This window comes from Argiope bruennichi, chromosome 5, assembly GCF_947563725.1.
Source record: "Argiope bruennichi chromosome 5, qqArgBrue1.1, whole genome shotgun sequence".
NCBI classification, from domain to species: Eukaryota; Metazoa; Arthropoda; class Arachnida; order Araneae; family Araneidae; genus Argiope; species Argiope bruennichi.
In genome coordinates, this window is record NC_079155.1 from 14908419 (window position 1) to 14926985 (window position 18567).

Below are 18567 nucleotides of genomic sequence, written 5' to 3' on the forward strand. Positions count from 1 at the left end.
GGATCTTGCGCTAGAATAATAATCACTCATTCATTTTATTTAAAATAATTATTTGTATTCCAAAATTTGTTGAAATAAAATTCATGAAACACATTTGTAAAAAATTTATTTAACAAAATAATTTTGTAACAAAGCATATAAAAAAATAGAACATAAATTTTTTTTTTTGCATTGTTATTTGTTAAATCATATACATTATAAATTTTTGATTGAAAAGTAGTTCAACATACTATATTATTTATACAATATCATGGTTAATTAACATTTACAATTGAAGTTTGTGATTATGTTCACATATACCTCTTTATCATGTTGGTCGATAAGAACTGAATCTGAAAGTCTAGCTAGTTCTTTCTCATTAAATTTTATCTATGATAAAATTAATTATATATAAATCAACGACTTAAATCTTTAATTGATTGAGATAAAATGCATTAGATTGAATTTCACATTTGCATTTTTTGATATGCAATAATATATACAATATAATATATATACATTTAATATATATATAAAATATGATGTTTTTGCCAATCTTGCCAAATATTAAAAAAAAAAAAAATTGTTAATAGTCCTTGTGGTATCACTAGTTGGATTATCACATCTAGTGAAGTTTCACCCAAAGAAAAATTCAGTTGTGCGGGCCACACCATACTGTTTAAGTGTAGCTATTATATCTTTGGAATATTATAGTACAAATACATTTCCATGTTATGAAATACATTATTTTTAAAAGTGATTATAGAGATAAAAAAATATATACTCCAACAAATAGATATCTGTAAATTGTTATTAGTAAAAGTGCTTTTAAAAAGAGCAATCACCATATTTAAAAAAATCTATGCTGACTAACAAATTTTATCTTAATTAATCAAGATCATTGATTAAACTGAAAATTATGCCATGGATTGTCGCTAAATCTGGAAACATTCACCAACAGTTAAAATGCTCACCAAACATAAGCCATCTTGAAAAATGAGGGGTGGAGGCAACCGTAAATTTTGCTTGGGAATTATTCAATTTTCATTTCATAGATTGTAACTGAACTGGATTACCCAATTTGGTAAATTATCACTTGAAAAATAATACATAATTTGACCACCGTGCTGACCACAATTATTAATAATAATAAAAATGAATTTGCTTAATTTTTTATTAGTTACTTTTTAGAATTAATTATTTAGCAAATTGAACAGTAAAATTAAATTATAAATAAACTAAAGAGATAGATATTCATAAATTTGAGGACTCATTTTATTTCAACTTTTACCATGTTTTAGTCATTATTTCCAATAATATAGTTATTGATAATATTAAAACTAAACCAGACCAGTTGCACTTAAAAGTAGTTCTTACACTAATATATATATATAAAGCAAAACGATAAATTTTAACTAATATCTTAAATTAAAGTACAAAAATAAATTTTATAATTATGGTATTTAGGGATTTGTTTATTTACATTTTTTTTCGAAATGTCTGACTGAATTTGCAAAGTACAAAATTGCAGTAAATGAATGTTCTCTAATTTCGTCCCTTAATCGTTAATACATGCTGCTTTACGAGAAGGCTGTTAATTCTAAATAGTGTGGATATACAAAAATGATTGCATAAATATTTTGTATTTAAAGCACGAAATCAAGGTTAGTTACTTCAGAAATTCTTCTTTTGTTAATATTAACTACAATATAAAGTTGAACCAAAATAATTGCATTTAAAAGTAGTTCTTAATCTTTACCCCCAATTTCACCTGAATGTAACACTGAATTTTCTACAAAACGGTTCATTCGATGCATTGTAGCTAATCTCAGCATTTAAAAATGTCCATTATAAATAATGTGAATTGACAATCGTTTTTATGATAATAGTTTTTCAATGTCATTCACATGGAAATGTGATACAATGATACCATTTGCTTTACAGTCCACAAGGATTGTTGCGTATTCTCTCACAGATGAAGAATCTGGTGTTGTCAGCTGGCATACTATGACATATTATGCCTTCATGGCAACAGATGTATTCATTTTTTTATGACCTGGGCTTTTTCACTACGGATACTTTAGATTCAACATATGGAAAATCTCTGTAAGAACTTCTGTATCCCTGTGGCCCACTTCCATAATAGTCGTTTGCAACATGCCCATATTTATGCTTGTTCCTAGCAATTTCCTGGAGGTAATCTGGTTCACCTTCATACAAATCGGATGCGCCTGCGTAATCCAGAAGCCTCTTTCTTATGTCTCCTGTGATTGGTTTATTACTCTCAATGGTATAATCCTCTTCATAGCCGTAATGCCCTCCAGTTGGTGCGTAGCTGGAAGATCCACTGTAGCTGCTTTTTCCGTATTCTCCAGAAACATCACTGTATGGATCTTCGTATTTGCCAACGCCATAGGATGGCACGTCGCGATCACTACTTTGGAGGGAAAAAAATATTTAAAATAAAGTCATACTCATAATTACCTTTATAATTCATTCAAAAAAAGAATGTCACAATATGCGTTTTTCCATTTTAAAATGATAATGTTTTTAGGCCAGTATATTATCTATAAAATACATCAGATCAAAGTATCTTAAATGAAATTGCATCAAGATCCCATGTCCAGAATGTAACCCCTATTAGGACAGGATATTTTACATCTCTACGATGTTGTCCGATTTCTGATTGCCAGACAATATTGTGAAGATATCATTTCATTGCTTAGGGGCGTTTTGTGCTAATAGAGACGTTTTATTTGATTCTAGAAGTATCAAAGTTGGTCCGAAATCGCTTCTTGGATTGTAAATAAGATGGATTAATAAGAAGGGGTTTCCCAAACTTATTTGTTAGTTAAAAATAGTTAAAACATGATCATAATTGCCAAATAAATAATTTACAAAAGAGTACCACACTACGGACTTTTTCATTTTAACATATAATGTTTTTAGATTAGTATTCTATCTATAAATTACATCATACATTAAAATCTAAATATCTCAAATCAAATTGCATCAGAATCGTTATGTCCAGAAATAACATGCCATTGGATCTAGAAATATCAAATTTTCCCCAAAATTTCTTCTTAAATTGTAAATATTCACTAAGAAAGCGTTTTTCGCAATAATTTGTTGGATTTTTAATTTTTTCATTTTTAAAAAAATATATAACGTTTTCCTTGAATTACATCGGGCCGTATTATGCCACACGTGTTTATACACCATTTTAAAATTCAAAAAATTAATTTCAAAGTGTTATCAATACTTTTAGTGTTATATAAATTTGATATCTTTCAAATACAATTTTTTAGCAAGCTTTTTTAATTGTTATAATGAAAAGGAATATTATTATTTTAGTTACCACTGCTAATGTTATGATGAAAAAATATTTTCTTTGGCCATTGCAATGTTTTTTAGGTTCTCAGCTCTTCTGTAAATTTGTTATAAAAATCGTTATGCGATCGAATGTAACGGTTGATGCAATGAAGCCAGACGAAGCCTAGAGATACAAATCAAACATAAAATATCATCCTGTTATGATGTTTCGAGCTATCTGTGAGAAATTTGCTTTCTTTTTACATGGAAGACTTCGAATCATGTCTATTTCCTTAGGGCATAATATCGCAATTTAAATATTTATGCTGCAGGGAGTATTCAAATGCTGCTAATATCTGGTTAATTTAGAGAAAACAAACCTAAATAAGTAAACTTCCAACGTTTCTCCTGGAAAATTGCAGCTTTTCATATTATATCAATCTTTTCCAAAATTAGAGTTAGGATATTGAAAATCTATGAAACTAATAGTTCACAAAGCTATAGTTCTTGAATTCTTTATGACCTGTTCATTTTAGTATTCAATCTTGTCCTCAAAAATAAGGGTTTTATTGGAAGATTATCGGAATTCGAGATTCTGATGAATTTCCATGCCTTAGAATGAGAAAAATATATGTTTGCTATTTTGTCTTTCTGTCTTTGAGCATGACAGAGCAAACACGCTTTGAATTAAACGTAATAATTCACAAATACAGTGATTTAAATGGAGAAAATTTAATATGTGATTTAAAATTGAAATTATGCATTCAAAATACATATTCGATTTTTCGGTACTTGCATATTAACCGCATGCCCGTGATTATTCTATAAAAAAAATCAATAAAAAAAGCTAGATTCACCCCCAAAGACCGATATTTCTTAACTATTTTTCACCAGTACCATGTGATTAATCTCTTGACCTATGAATTTGTTTAACTTTCTAATAAGATCCTATCCTATTTGAGACGTATATTATTATTTTAATTTCATATAATTATTATTTTAATTTCATAATCATAATATAAGAGTATCTGAGAAGCCGAAGCGCTTTTAAGTGGTTTTTGCATTTTAAATTACTTAATACTTTTGCACAATTTTAGATTTAAAATTAAAAATTCATTTATTCGATGGCCGAGTCAAGCTCGTCATTGTATGCGAATTGGTTAATACACAAATAACAGTTTTCTTTATTTCACTACGAAGCAAACAATTCTCATGCATGATACTCTGAAAATGAAATGTTGAGCCTTTGTGGGATTCACTGCCTTGCCGAAGGTCCACAATTTTATGCGAAGCGATGACACATTTATTTGAGTGTATGACAGAAAGCTTCTGGGAGACTAACTCCGTTTTTTTACATGTTTTGCAAAAATGGTTATACTAAAAAAAATGTGCACTTTAGAAGAAAGTTTTTATATATTTTTTCATTGTATAATTGATTTTTATCTATGCATGGTGATTAAAAAAATCATGAAAGAATTTTAAGGGTAAGTAGATGCACAGAAACAACTATTTTTAACAAGATCCTTTCATAATAAGCCCAAAAGCCTGCACTGGTCGATAAAGGCTACATCAAGAGAATGCTATTCTTATTCTCTTAAAGACATAAGAATTTACGTTTTTAAGAGACATAATAATTGATATAATTGTTTGATCAAGAAAATGATAGTATCTATTCAACCAATGTGTATTATTTATTTTCACTGGCAATTGTATTATTCTTTTTTTCAGTTTGAAGTAGATTGACATATCTTACACAATATTTGCTAACAACTTTGATGACTTCTCGTTTCGTCAGCACATTTATTTATTTATTTTTAAATGACCCTATTTTCTTAAATAAAATTGATACTTAATGTCTAACTGTAATAAGTAATTAAAGAAATTAACTTTTAATTATTATAATGTGTTATTCTAAATATTCATTTTAATGTCAGTCAAGATAAGGACACAAAGGTACTAATTTAACAAATACGAGACAAAATTAAAAAAAAATAACATATGTTTTATGAATTCATTTGTTGTTTAAATTAATTAAAAAAAAAACCCGAAACTGTTCCACAATATATTGCCTACCTCATAAACAATGTCATTTTGTTGACCCATTAAGTCATTCTAATTTGATACAAAACGAAAATCGGACATTCAATCCCACATTTCGCATAATTAAAGAACACATTTCCTTTAAGAAAAACGCAAACTGCAATTAATCTTGTTTATGTTTATAGTGTGGAAAGAATATCGCCATTAGAATCGAATTTTATTTGTGTTAAACAATAAAGCGTTAAAGCAAACAATCAAAAACAGGAATTAGTGGTAGACGATTTGAAAATGTCCTATTTTACAGACATAGGTTACTGTAGGCTTCTTTTAGGTAATCAAATATAATTAAAAAATAGCTTTATATAAGAAAAAAATCAACTGAAAAGTGAAAAAATTATATGCTAATAAATCATTATTACAAAAAAAAAAAAATCTTTCATGTGATTTTTAAATCAAATTTTCTCAAACTGGTGAAAGAATTTGTTTAAAAAATGATTATGTTCAGGTTAAAAATTTAATACAAAAAAAAAAAAAAGAACACAAATTTTTAAATGTTAAATTTTTTTTTTCACTATTTAACAAATGAGGTTCTTTTAAATGCATCTTACTCCAGTTCTAGAAGTCTTGTGCAATGTTGTTTTGAAATAATAACAATAACAAATTATTTCAAAATGAATTGAAAACATTTTTTTGATCACGATTTATACAAATTTTTTATGATGAATGTTTTAGCAATCATGTTTCCATAGAATTTTTTTATGTATCTAATATTATTCTTAAACCAAAGCATGATTTTGCAGTAAATCTTAAAAACACAGTTGCTACATTTTTTTTAGTAGCCTTTTAATGCCTTATAACACAAATAGTATGCATTCAAAAATTACTTATAATAAATTAGTACTTTCAGGTATGGGAAATTAAATTTAAATTGGGTGACAGATCAACTAACTAATTGCCATCAATAACTGGTCGGCTGCGCATAATTGTTTTTGATTTTGATATTTCTTTTGCCTTAATTATTAAAAATAATCAACTAACTAATTAGAATGAATCAGGCTTTTCAGGCTGTGCTGTTTGCCCTAAATAGGATCTGTTGAAAATTACTGAGGCTTCAAAACTATCAAAAGACTTTTTTCTTCTTTTTTTTCTACACCATTTGTAAGTAGAGATAGTTATTAAGATGACTTTGACAGAGCATATGTCATCAAAACTGATCAGATAAATATTTAAAATAAATTTTTCCTAGTGAAAGAATTTTTCTTAATTAATACCTTTTCGATTATTTTTTTCATCTTTGGAATTAATTGGAATAAAAGTGTTTTGATATAAATGGTGTTACGAATATTATTTTCTTTTGACAAGTGGGTAAATATTAAGAAGTTCTGGAATAAAAAAATGCTTTGGAGAAAATGAAAAAAAAAAAAAAAATGAGAATAAAGTCTTTCAGGGTCAGAATCATTCCGTTAGACTTACTATTAAATCTTCCTGTTTAAAACAAAAATTTTAACAATACATTCAGATTTTATACAATGAGAATACAGATAACAGATCGTGATATACGGTTAAGTCTCTGAAGGATATTTCTATTTTAACATGAGAAAAATGATTTAGTGTTGCATAAGAAGATTTCTTAGACTGCCTTAAACTAAATAAAAATGAAGCCACAGAGATGGACTAGCACAATGACAGAAACGAAACCATAGCAAGAGAGAGAGAGAGAGAGAGAAGAAAAGACTAAATAAATAAATAAAATATCAAATGTATTCATGATTTTTAAATTTTCTTTTGAAGATACAGAACCAGTATTTATAATGAATAAATAGTATATTTAAGAGTAAATAGAATATTTATTGTGTACGTTACCATGTTATAACTAAATACTGAATGTTAGGCACGACAAAATTATAACAATTCTTTTTTTAAAACAAATAATACCCATATAAGATAGGAAATCTAGCAAAATCAAATAATTTTGTTGAAGATAATTTTTTAATTCGTTCACATTAAATGAAATTGGATAATCAATCAAAATAGGGAAAACAATTTAAAGGAAATATTTTTTTAATCGTGTTATTTAAGAACTAAAAATGGATATTTGGTTTAATATGATAGCACAACTCAGCTGAAGATACAGGAATCGCCTGAAAGTATAAGCTGAATTAATTTTACTTTTCTCTGAGCAAATTTAGTGGTTAGAAATTTTAAATAATTTAAATATATTGAAATAAACTGGGTAGTCGTATTATTTCTCAGAATTTAGTATACGTTGCTATGCATGAAAATAAACAAATGGCAGCCATTTACATGATGTCATCGTCACAAACCAAATTACCTACACATTTTATATAGCTGCGGCATTGTTTTGTGCTGTTCTTTTTGCGCGATGTGTAGTGGATTCCAAAATGGAATTAGTACTGCCCATTAGATATACATCACATGAAAATGAATTAATTCTAAACAAATTCATTGTTAGAATCTAAATCAGAGGTTCCCAAACTTTTTTTTCTCGTGGACCACTTTCAAAGTTTTACTATTTTTGGTAGACCCCCTACTGCTACATTTCTACTGTATTCCCAAAACTCCTAAAAAATATCACCCTAAATTGGGATGTTAAGAAGGGAAAAACAGTAGCACATTTTCTTGTGTCCTATTTATTAAACTATTATTATAAAACTATCATTAATAACTATTATTAATAAAACTATGTATTATTAAACACTTGTACTATTATCTATTGTTCTATTCAATTCTGTGTTTGAACTGCGTCTCGAATATTTTTGAGTACCTACCTAGTGAATGATGCTACCTGCCTACGTTGATAGGTAAATCCAAGCCAAAATTTTTGTTCTTTATTATGAAAACCAGAAAATTTTTCGTGGACCCCCACTTACAACTTGTGAACCCCTGTTTTCTTTTCACGTCTACGTGGACCCCCGTGTGGTCCCCTATGGACCCCTGGGGGTCCACCTGGACCACTTTGGGAACCTATGATCTAAATTTTGTCTAAATTAACTTCTTACGCCATTTTTTTTCATGATTTACTAAAGTGATAAAGTCTCGATCTGAATTATAAGTTTCATTTTAAGAAGCCAATATCAGGATAATGATAGATCTGAATTATAACTCGTATAAGTTAATTTTAAGAAGCCAATATCAGCAGAATGATATATATAAATTATGATTCGTACATAGTTTATTTTAGGAAGCCAATGTCAAGAAAATAAATTTTTACCTGTATGAGGAGCCGTAGCTTTTCACTTTGGGCACTGATGGATAGAAGGTGTCAGATGGCTCATGAGAGGGGGATAGGTAAGGGTCTCTTGGAGAGACAGGGGGTCGTCTTGAAGACTTCGGGGTGTAGGAGAAAGATGAGTAAGGAGAGCTGATGTCCACTCTTCTAGGTTGATACACGCTTTCCAATTCATCATAGTTCCTGTACTTGGGGGTTCTGTAATTGAAAATTTTCTTTTCTGTAGAGGTTTCTTCGTCGCTATCGAAACCCAACCTCCGGGTGGCCCCGAAGCTGAAAGGAGACTTATACTTCTTCGGAGCCTTCTTAAAAGATTCTTCGGATGCAGCCACCTTGCTTCCAAAGGATTTAGCCTTCAAAAGAAATGGGAACAAATAAATATTTAGAAAAATTTTCAAAGAAAAGAAAAATAATTGAGAATCCATAATCTTTTAAACATATTTTCTATTTAATATGACATCAATTTAAAGTTATTGTAATGAATTTAAATTGATTTGGGGCGAGGGGGGGGATAAGAATCATTAAATGTTGATAAAATGAAAGAAAAAAATTAATTTTCAAATAAAAAAATTATTTTATATTCATATTAAAAAAAGTTTTTTGTGCCATAAAGTGGATTATAAAGAATCTGTGAAAGATGGAGCCTATAAAGTATTAAACTCGAGACATTTAGATAAAATTTTATACCACCATTGCAATCCTCAAATATATATATATAAGAAAAGTATAAAGTATAAAATATAAAAAATGTTTAAAGTATAAAATATATAAGTAAAGTGTGAAATATATCAGTCCGATGTATATCAAAAAGGAAGTATGGTGTCATAAAAATGATTTGGAAATCTGAAACTCGAAAAATTCCGACTCTATAAATTTCCACATGTCTGAAAAAACGTTTTTAAAAATTTAATTTCTCCGTAAATACGGAAACTAAAAAAAAAAGAAAAAGAAAAAGAGACAGCTAGACAAATGAAATTTGATGCGCAATCTAGTGTAAATATTTTGACACCTACCTTACCGATATGAATCAAAATATGCCTAAAGCGAGACTCCATTCTTCCACTTACGATTCAAAAACTCAATAGTAAAGGACTATGTTTCAGGAACGTAGTTTGGTACGTAGTTTCATCACGAAAATTATAAACCTTCGCCAAAACTTCAAGAACTAACTGTTGGTTTCCGGATATTTTTAACAGTATGCTAAAAATCAACTGCCAAAAAACTCGCCAAGGTTGACGATTCAGTAAAAATGCTAAATTCAAGCCAAAGAATAATATTTCATACTTATTGTGCACCAAAGCTATGCATGCTCTAGGATAACACCGTTATTAGAGAGCATGCGTGAAAGTTTTGGGATACAACTCCCACTGTTTGGGATTATGTTTGACTGTCGTTCTTCTGTCCACGAACTCGATTATTCAAACACGCTTTGAGCTAGGCGGATGAGATTTGGTATATGGTCTCTACTCCAAATATACAGATTTTTGTCACTTTTGAAATAAATCAGGATGTAGTTCAGGATAGACAGAGGAAGTCTGTCTATCCTGCCATCTTAATTTAAGCTAATATGATGTCTGTAAAACAAAGAGGACTAGATGATTAAATTTTAGTACTCAGATTTATCGTCTAAAGTACAAATATCTATAAAATAATGAACCAAATGCATCAAGAAATTAAAGAGTTTTCGGTTTATATTTTCATAAGCATGTGAATGTTGTATTTTTTAAAAAAGCAGTGACTGAAATATATGAAATTTCGTATGTAATTCTGTGATAACAGTTATAATTCTGAGTCACATTCTGATTTTCATCAATTGGAAAAATCCAAAATACACATTCGATTTTCAGGTTGTGTTAATCGCGATCCAACGATTAGTTGCTTCAGAAGGTCGCCAAAGATATTGCATTCTAATAGGCTCTTTCGGAATTATTGTTTGCCAATGGCACACGATTAATAATTTACAAGTGAATTTATTGGAGAATTTGCGAGGAAGTTTCGGGAAGACAGTTTCTGTTACAATTACATTAATTAAATTGAAATGCGATCTACTTCTAGAACTTACATCTTGATGATATGTAGTTCACTGTAGGGAAGACGGCAAGATCCTGGAATAAACAGCCACACCTTATAGGGGTTTGAATTAGTTTTTACATGTGGAAGCTTTGTCTGCCCAATTTGTATTCTGTTCTTTAGGTGTCTGTTTCTGTTTTGGGGTTATTTTTCCCGCTTAGCAGTTTGTAAACAGGAAGTTAAAATAGGTTTTCCGAAAAAAATACTTCGCTTGTGGCTAAATTCGATATATTTAAATGTAAAGATTACAATTTCCGCGAAAATTGTCATTTGCATAATATATAATTAACGGATACAGAAGACATCATACCCTAAAGCTCTGATATGATGAATTAGGATTTTAATATGGTGACATTTATTGAGATGAAAGCAGTTCCGTCTACTATCCTCACTGTTCCAATTATTTACTCGAAACATGTTCTACCCCAGCGGTATTATAACATATAGAATCAGAAACTACTTTTGGATTCAAATTCTTCAGCAAGTTTATTAAATTCAACTGACCATTTCAATAAGATAAATATAATAATTCCTAGATCAATTTTAACGAAACAAAATGGATAACTCAATTAAGAAAACTGCAGGTTTTCTGCAACTTCTTTATTACTTTCTCGTGAATGTAGTTCGGAGAAAGTATGGTAATCATCAAAAACTTCGAGCTCAAGATTTTGAAAATATCCATGTTTTAGACCTCCGTGAGTTCTAAAAACACGTTTTGGAGAAATGTCTATCTGTTTCATCTGTCTGTGACGAAGATGACTCAAAAACTATTTGAGTTAGAGGGTTGGAATTTGACATGCGGTCTTTACATCAGATTTTAATTTTTTTTAAAAATCGAATTTTGAATAAAATCTGTTTAGAGGATATCTATTGGTCCAGCTGTTAATATACGTTAACACGATAACTACAAAACGAAGAAAGCTAGATAGATAAGATTCGGTGCATAGATTTAATATCTATAGTGTAGATACCTATTAAAATTTGAGCCAAATTCAACTAAGGGTTGACTGTCTGTCGGTCTGTATTTCGGAATTAAGTAAACGCGATAATTGAAAAACGCAATGACGTAAATGTATTAAATTTGGCATGAGAATTTGTGACTACAAGTGCAGTTTTGTGTCGAATTTTTGTTTCAATCGGTTGAGAAAAAGGTGCCTAAAACATAAATTTGAATTTTGGATATTTTAAACCCCACGCCAGGCATTAATCGCCAAATAACTCGCCAAGTATCACACGATACATTTGGTACAAATGTGAAATTCACGACGAAAGTTAATATTTCGTAACTATTGTATGCCATGTAAGGCGTTCTTTGATACGAGTATTAGAGAGTATGTGAGAAAGGTTTCGGAGATCACTCCCGCTGATTTATTTTTAGTGTTTCCCTGTGTTTCTCTCCAGTTAATATTAGAAGTCATTAACTTTAATGGTTTGAAACAATTATAGAACCAAATCAATCACTATGCCTAAAAACTAATCAATCTATGCCTAAAAACGGAGTTAATTCCTTGATCTACGAATTTATGGTGGGAAGGCCTCGGCTTCACAACCGGAGGGTTTCTGGTTCGATACCTAACTCCACCGAAGAACCGTCGTGTAAGCGTCTCCGGTGCACACTGAATTCGTCGGGGCTAAATGTTCTTGGGAGGGAGTGCCAGCTTAGGTGCCGTCCTCGTCATCTGGCCGCAGTTCAAAATTTCGAGTTCCGTCCCAAAATAGCCCTAGTGTTGTTTTAAAACGAGACGTTAATATAACTTAATTAAAAAACTAATACGGCATTAATTGTTATGGCTGAAATTAGAACACATGAGGTACTGAAACGTGTCCAAATGATTGCCTTTTAAATTAATTGCTTTTTTGGTTTAAATTCTGATTTAAATACCGGAAATTGCGATCTGGAGCACGAGAGAAATACGTCTTTGTAAGACAAGGGGTAAATTAAACCCAAGAAGAAATAAATCTTGTAAGAAGACAAATAAAATATATCTTGTGAATGTTACACAATATCTGCTTAATGTGCTTTGCAAAATTACAAATACACAATGAGAAACTAATGCTTTCATGGAGCTTCGAATAAAGGAGAAAACCTTCAATCTCAGATTGAGATTTATTCAGTTGTTTCTGCACCCCCCCCCCCTTTATCATTTTTTCATTAAATTTTTTTTTCCTACTTTTATTTCATTTTTTTTTTTTTGATAAATCAGTTTAAAATTTGTTGAAAAAAACACTGCAAACCTTATAACTTCTATTTAAAGGGGTTGCGTAAATGAAATGTGGACAAATTGAATGAAAAGAATACTTTTATTGGAAATCAAAAGAAATTGCTATGGGCGTTGTAACACAGGCCCCATCGTTTATGTAGCAGGTCTATGCCTTCGCTGTAGAAAGATGGTGGTTGATTCTTGAGGAAGCCTGCGCAATTTCCTTCACTTCGTAGTCCGAATGGAAATGTGTCCCCTGTTATGCAGTCTTAAGTGGCTCAAAGATGTGGAAGTTAACAGGGTGACAAATCCGGACAGTACGGCGGGTGTTCTAACACTTCCCAGCGGAATTTTTTTTAAGGTCATCTGGGTTTCACGGGAAGCGTATGGGTGGGCATTGTGATGGGGAAGGATCACTTGTTGTGTGAGAAGGTCTGGCTGTTTGCTTTTGATTGCTTTCCGTAGTTTCGTTAGAATACTGAAGCATTATGTTGAATTGATAGTGCTCATTTGGAGCAAAATCAAGAGTGGTTCATGGCAGTGGAAGAATCAGAAACCGTATTACCGCACGTTGTTCCGATTTGGACGCATCCGTGTATAGCACTACTTTACTTTCGATCAATATCCTCTATCATGTACAGCTTTCACTGCTGAATGCCGTATGCAGTGCACGCCTCCAATCGCCCTTTATATCCCTGTTCGGTGACGCTGCTATAGCTGTAGTTAATCTGACGAAATTGCAAGTGTCCACTTTTCATTTGGGCAATCCTTATATTTATTTATTTATAATGATTTAATTACTTAAACAACAATAAAAAGTAAAGCTTTGAGTAAACAAAATATTACAGAATGCATTTTTAGACTTATTTGCGAATTTTATCTTGAGGGATGGGGCTGTTTTAATTTTGTTACATTAACCTCTTACTTTGAAGCAACAGGAATCTATTTTGAATTTAGGGATAGATCTGGAAAATTTTGAACGATAGTCAGATGGTGAGGATGAGGCAACTTCCTTGCCATATTTCAAAATCACACCAGCGGGAGAATATCAGACGAATTAATTTTTAATTTAGTTGTATTAACATCCAGTTTTAAAGCAACGCTAGCGTTATTTTGGGACGGATGACGAGGGCGATATCTAATCTGACATCCTCCTCTCCAAATTTCCACACCACACATGCAGGAGGACGTTTGGCTCCGACGCATTTAACGTGCATCAGACCCACTACGGAATACAAACGGTTCTTCTACGGAATAGAGTCTTGAGCTTGAAACCCTCCGGTTTCGAAGTCACGACCTTACCACCAGGCCACCGCGTCCCATAACATCTGATCAAAGATAACATATTTGATATACACCATATCCCCTTACATAAAGGATATTTGGCGAAATTTTGTTGCTAACCTGCACCACACATGTCCCAAAGTAAAAATCTTATCATCCGTCTATCATGCTGACGCAGGTGTGTGTGTGGGGGGGGGATCGTAGAAAAGAATACTTTATAATAGTTTTTCCGATATTCGCCTAAAGTTTATTTTCTTTTAATATTAGTATACTGAATTAAAAACTTCGTTGAAGACAATAGAATTCTACAGTATTCGTTATTCCTTGAAGTAGAATGTTTAAGTTATTCGATTGGTGAGATATTTGTAATTACAGTCAAACCTCCTCATAGAAAGAGTAATTCGCATAGCTAGAAAATTAAAAAGTAAAAAAAAAAATGACTCGCTTAACGAGCGATGTTTCGCAGAACGAGTAGCTAGGAAACACCGTGACGTCACATGCTGGATTAGCTTGTATGTATCAGTTTGTGCTGAGTGTTTGCTTGAAGAGATTTCTTAAATCTATAGAAATAAGTTTTGATCGTATAGCGTTGTTGAATACGACTTCAAGGAGTTTGAGACAGTGCTTGTTGAAACTTAATCGATGAGATTTCGTCTCTGGCCTTGATTATAGGGTTAGAGGCGGATTGCAACGATGTCGGTAATTCATCGTACAGTCTAAGACATATATCTTTAAATGAGTATGTATCTTAAATGAGTATGAGACATATATCTTTTAATGAGTATAAATGAGTATGAGTATTTTTTTCGGAATGAAGCCCAATATCCTATTTAACACGGATCCCAATGGAAAAAAAAATGTTTCGCTAAACGAGTATTGCGCATTACGAATAAGATTCGGAAACGAATTATACTCGTTAAGCGAGACTCCACGGCGCCGAGATGAGCGATGTTTCGCAGAACGAGCGGAGAGGAGATACTGTGACGTCACATGCTGGATTGGCTTGTATCAGTTTGCGTTGCTCATTTGTTTGAAGAGAACTCTTAAATTTATAGAAATAAGTTTTTTTCGTATAGCGTCGCTAGATAAGACTCCAAGAGGTTTGAATCAGTGCTGTGGAGCCTTAGTCGGTGAGATTTCGTCTTTGATCTAGATTATAGGATTAGACGTCGATTGCAATGACACTGATGAGCCATCGTGCAGCCAAAGACACATGTCTTTGGACAAGTAAAAAAAACTTAAATCACTTTGTTATAAATTTGTCTGAATATTTTTTTTTCTGAATGGAACCCATTGTTCTATTTAGCATGGATTCCTGCGGAAAAAATTGTTTCGCTTTACAAGTGTTTCGCATTACGAATAATACTCGACAACAAATTATGCTTGTTAAGCGAGGTTTCCCTGCGCCGAGATATTCGCCGATGAGTATGCTTACCTGAGGAATGATTGCTTCTTTATCTAAATCGTCTGATCTTGCATTGATACCTGGGGAGAGAGTGGGGGCAATAGCATAAGGGTAGCCGTATCTAATACTGGCGGCAGATGCTGACGATCTCGGCGAAACGGACTGAAGCTTGAAACTTTTCATGGCTACACTCGCTGCTGCAGACAGTTCACTGGGTTTGGATTTCTTAAAGTCCTTTTGCGTCTTTTCAGAGATCTTTGCTCCTAAAGATACGATGACCATGCTGCTGACTATCAACAGTAATTGGTATCTTGGAATTTTATAATGCGCCTGTGGAAAAAAAAAAGACAGCTATTTAGCGCAGTTGTTTGAACAGACATTTATTAAAATGCATTTAACAAATATTATGAAAAAGTCTAGAGCAATAATATTAATAATAATTACTTTTATATTTTCATATTCGAAGTATGCAAAAAGAAATGAGCGCAACTATAAAAAAATTGGATATCCAGATTTCTCATGACTTTTAATTTATTTACATAATATTAGTTCTTTAAGTTGGGCAAAAGGGTTTTCGAAACTAAGTGCAGACGATCTTTACACCACTTTGTAGATTCCGATCAAATTTTGAGCGAAATCTGATAATAAAAAGTCTGTGCGGCTGTTCGAAAATAAGTTAACTACAAAATGAAGAGAGCTAGATAAATAAAATTTGGTTCACATATTTAGTATTTAAGATGTAGATGCTTATCAAATTTGAAACCAAATCCGTCAAAGGGCCAATTATTTGTCGGTTTGCGCTTTCACAAACAATGTAAACACGATAATTCAAGACGGAATGACTTAAATATATGAAATTTGGTATGCGATATTGTGACTACAAGTATGGTTCGGGGTCACATTTTGGTTCCAATTGGTTGGAAAAAACGAATATAAAAGAGGAGTTCGATTTTCGGGTATTGTTAACTGCATGCTAGGGATTAATGGACGAAAAAATCGCCAAGGATCACACGATAGAATCAGATCTATCTATTATTCGCAAACGCATGCAAAGCATTTGTAGCCTTACTCAGTGTCCATAATTTCATGCGAAGGAAAGGAGAAAATATCTTTATTGGAGTATATGAGAGAAAATTTTGGGGAATTCGAATATTGAATGAAAAATATGGATTTAATTGTTTGGCAACTAAGTGAAGCAATAGAAGCTACTGAACGGCTTGTAGAAAAACATTGAAAAACTTTCAAGCTCCAAAAGAAATGATGACCGATAATCAAAGAAAAATATTTAACTGAAATTCAGGAACAAATCTGTAACGGTGACTTAAAAATCCAGATTTTATATGGGCTGTTGAGGCGCTTGAACATTTTATGCCAAAGTTTGGCAATGACTATTCAGTTTTGTTTATTTTTTAATTAAATAAACTTTAAATACATAAGCTATGTCATTTTTCCCACTTATAAGCAAAATTCCACTTACATTCGTCCACTTGTAAACGAAATTCGAAACATTTGTTTCTAAGTCGAAACAAACAATTAAAATTCGGGTTGGTCCAGGATAAACCTGGATATCTAGTCACCACTTTATATTATTTTCTCCCGAGGGATTTCTAATAACCATTCTTTTGTACGTGTTTCGCTATACCTTAAATCCCCCCTCCGTTTTATTGATTGATGGATCAGAAGTTTTAATTCTCTTTTATTGTGAGATGGGGTGTAACTATATATTTTAATTATTATTATATTCCATTAATATTTTATTAATATTTCAGTCGGAAAAATTTTAATATTTGGACAAATTTTAAACTATTTACCTGACTCTATATCATTCTATCTCTCCGATAAAATTATTTACTTTTTTTCTGTATTTAATATTTGAAAGAAAAAAAAAACAAATTGTTCATTCGTTTTCCTAATTATTTATTATCTCCAAGAAATCTTCTATACTTGAATATGTCAAAAAATATAAAAACCATAAATGTGCATCATTTCGTTTCCCATTCCAATTCAGAACTGCTGACATCAACAGCGATCTAAATCTGTCCATAATGCAGCAAATACAAACATGCATCGCAATCAAGTTAAAAATAGCAATGAAGCATAGAATTCATTAAGGCAAAATACGTTTACGGTGCTTTGTCAAATATCCATTCTGAGGCAGCATCCCCGAGACAGCCTTTCGCAATAAATCCAACGAAGGCAAATTGCGCTTCCATTTGTATGACAAGCAATTACCAAAAGTTGCATTTAATTGCTACCTTTAGCTGCCTGCTTTACGACAAGCCCTGCCGTCGACGCGAATAACAAATGGCAGAAAGATTATCTGGAACATTAAACCTTTGCACACGAGTAGCACTGAATGTTTATTTACTTTTGATGGCCACATGTTAGTTCTGTCATGATTGTGCTTAAAGATACTGAGGAATATGAAAAGGTTTAATTAAGTTTTGCTTGGAGTTATGAGCGACTTTTTTACAGTTGATTATTCTCTGCTCTTTTTTATAATCTAAAGTCGCTTTTGGAGTTGAGGCATAGTAAGGATGTTTGCAGTGGCGCAGTTTTAAGAGTGAAAGGGACAAGTAAAGACGTTCAGGTGGGTGTATTTTAAAAAGTACCACGCATATAGAATTTTAATAGCATTAATGTCATTTTTCACTTTATTGTATACAAATTATAATGTAAATATTGTAATCGTTAAAAAATTGGAACTCGAGATTTTAACGAATATTTTTTTTTTTTTTACATCTCTTCGAAAAGTTCGAAAAACATGTTTTTGGTGTTATGTCTGTCTCATTGTGACAAAGATATCTCACAAACGCTTTGAACTAGACGGATGAAATTTGGTATACAGAATTTAAATCAAATTTGTAAATTTTTATCAAATTTTGAGCAAAATCCGTTCAGGGGAAGTTTGTCTGCCTAGCTATTCGAATATACATTAGATCGATAACTACAAAACGAAGACAGCTAGATGGATAAATACCTATAATATTTCGAGCGATATACAACAAGAGACTGACCGTCTGTCT

The 18567-nt window shown here is 31.6% G+C and overlaps 1 protein-coding gene across 2 annotated transcripts in view; it reads right to left on the bottom strand.

Annotated features, from left to right (window-relative positions):
* Window positions 1-148: 148 nt before the first annotated feature.
* LOC129968815 (DNA-directed RNA polymerase II subunit rpb1-like) overlaps window positions 149-18567 on the bottom strand; it is a 50590-nt gene continuing 32171 nt past the window's right edge. The window contains exons 2-4 of one of the 2 annotated variants that reach the window (XM_056083083.1): window positions 15572-15871; window positions 8564-8934; window positions 149-2413 (exon numbers count right to left, since the gene is read on the bottom strand). In XM_056083083.1, the coding sequence (XP_055939058.1) occupies window positions 2029-2413; window positions 8564-8934; window positions 15572-15871 (1056 nt within the window). In that variant the 3' untranslated portion in view covers window positions 149-2028. Of the gene's footprint in view, window positions 2417-8563; window positions 8935-15571; window positions 15872-18567 lie in introns of both variants that reach the window. The other variant, XM_056083082.1, reaches the window with a different exon arrangement.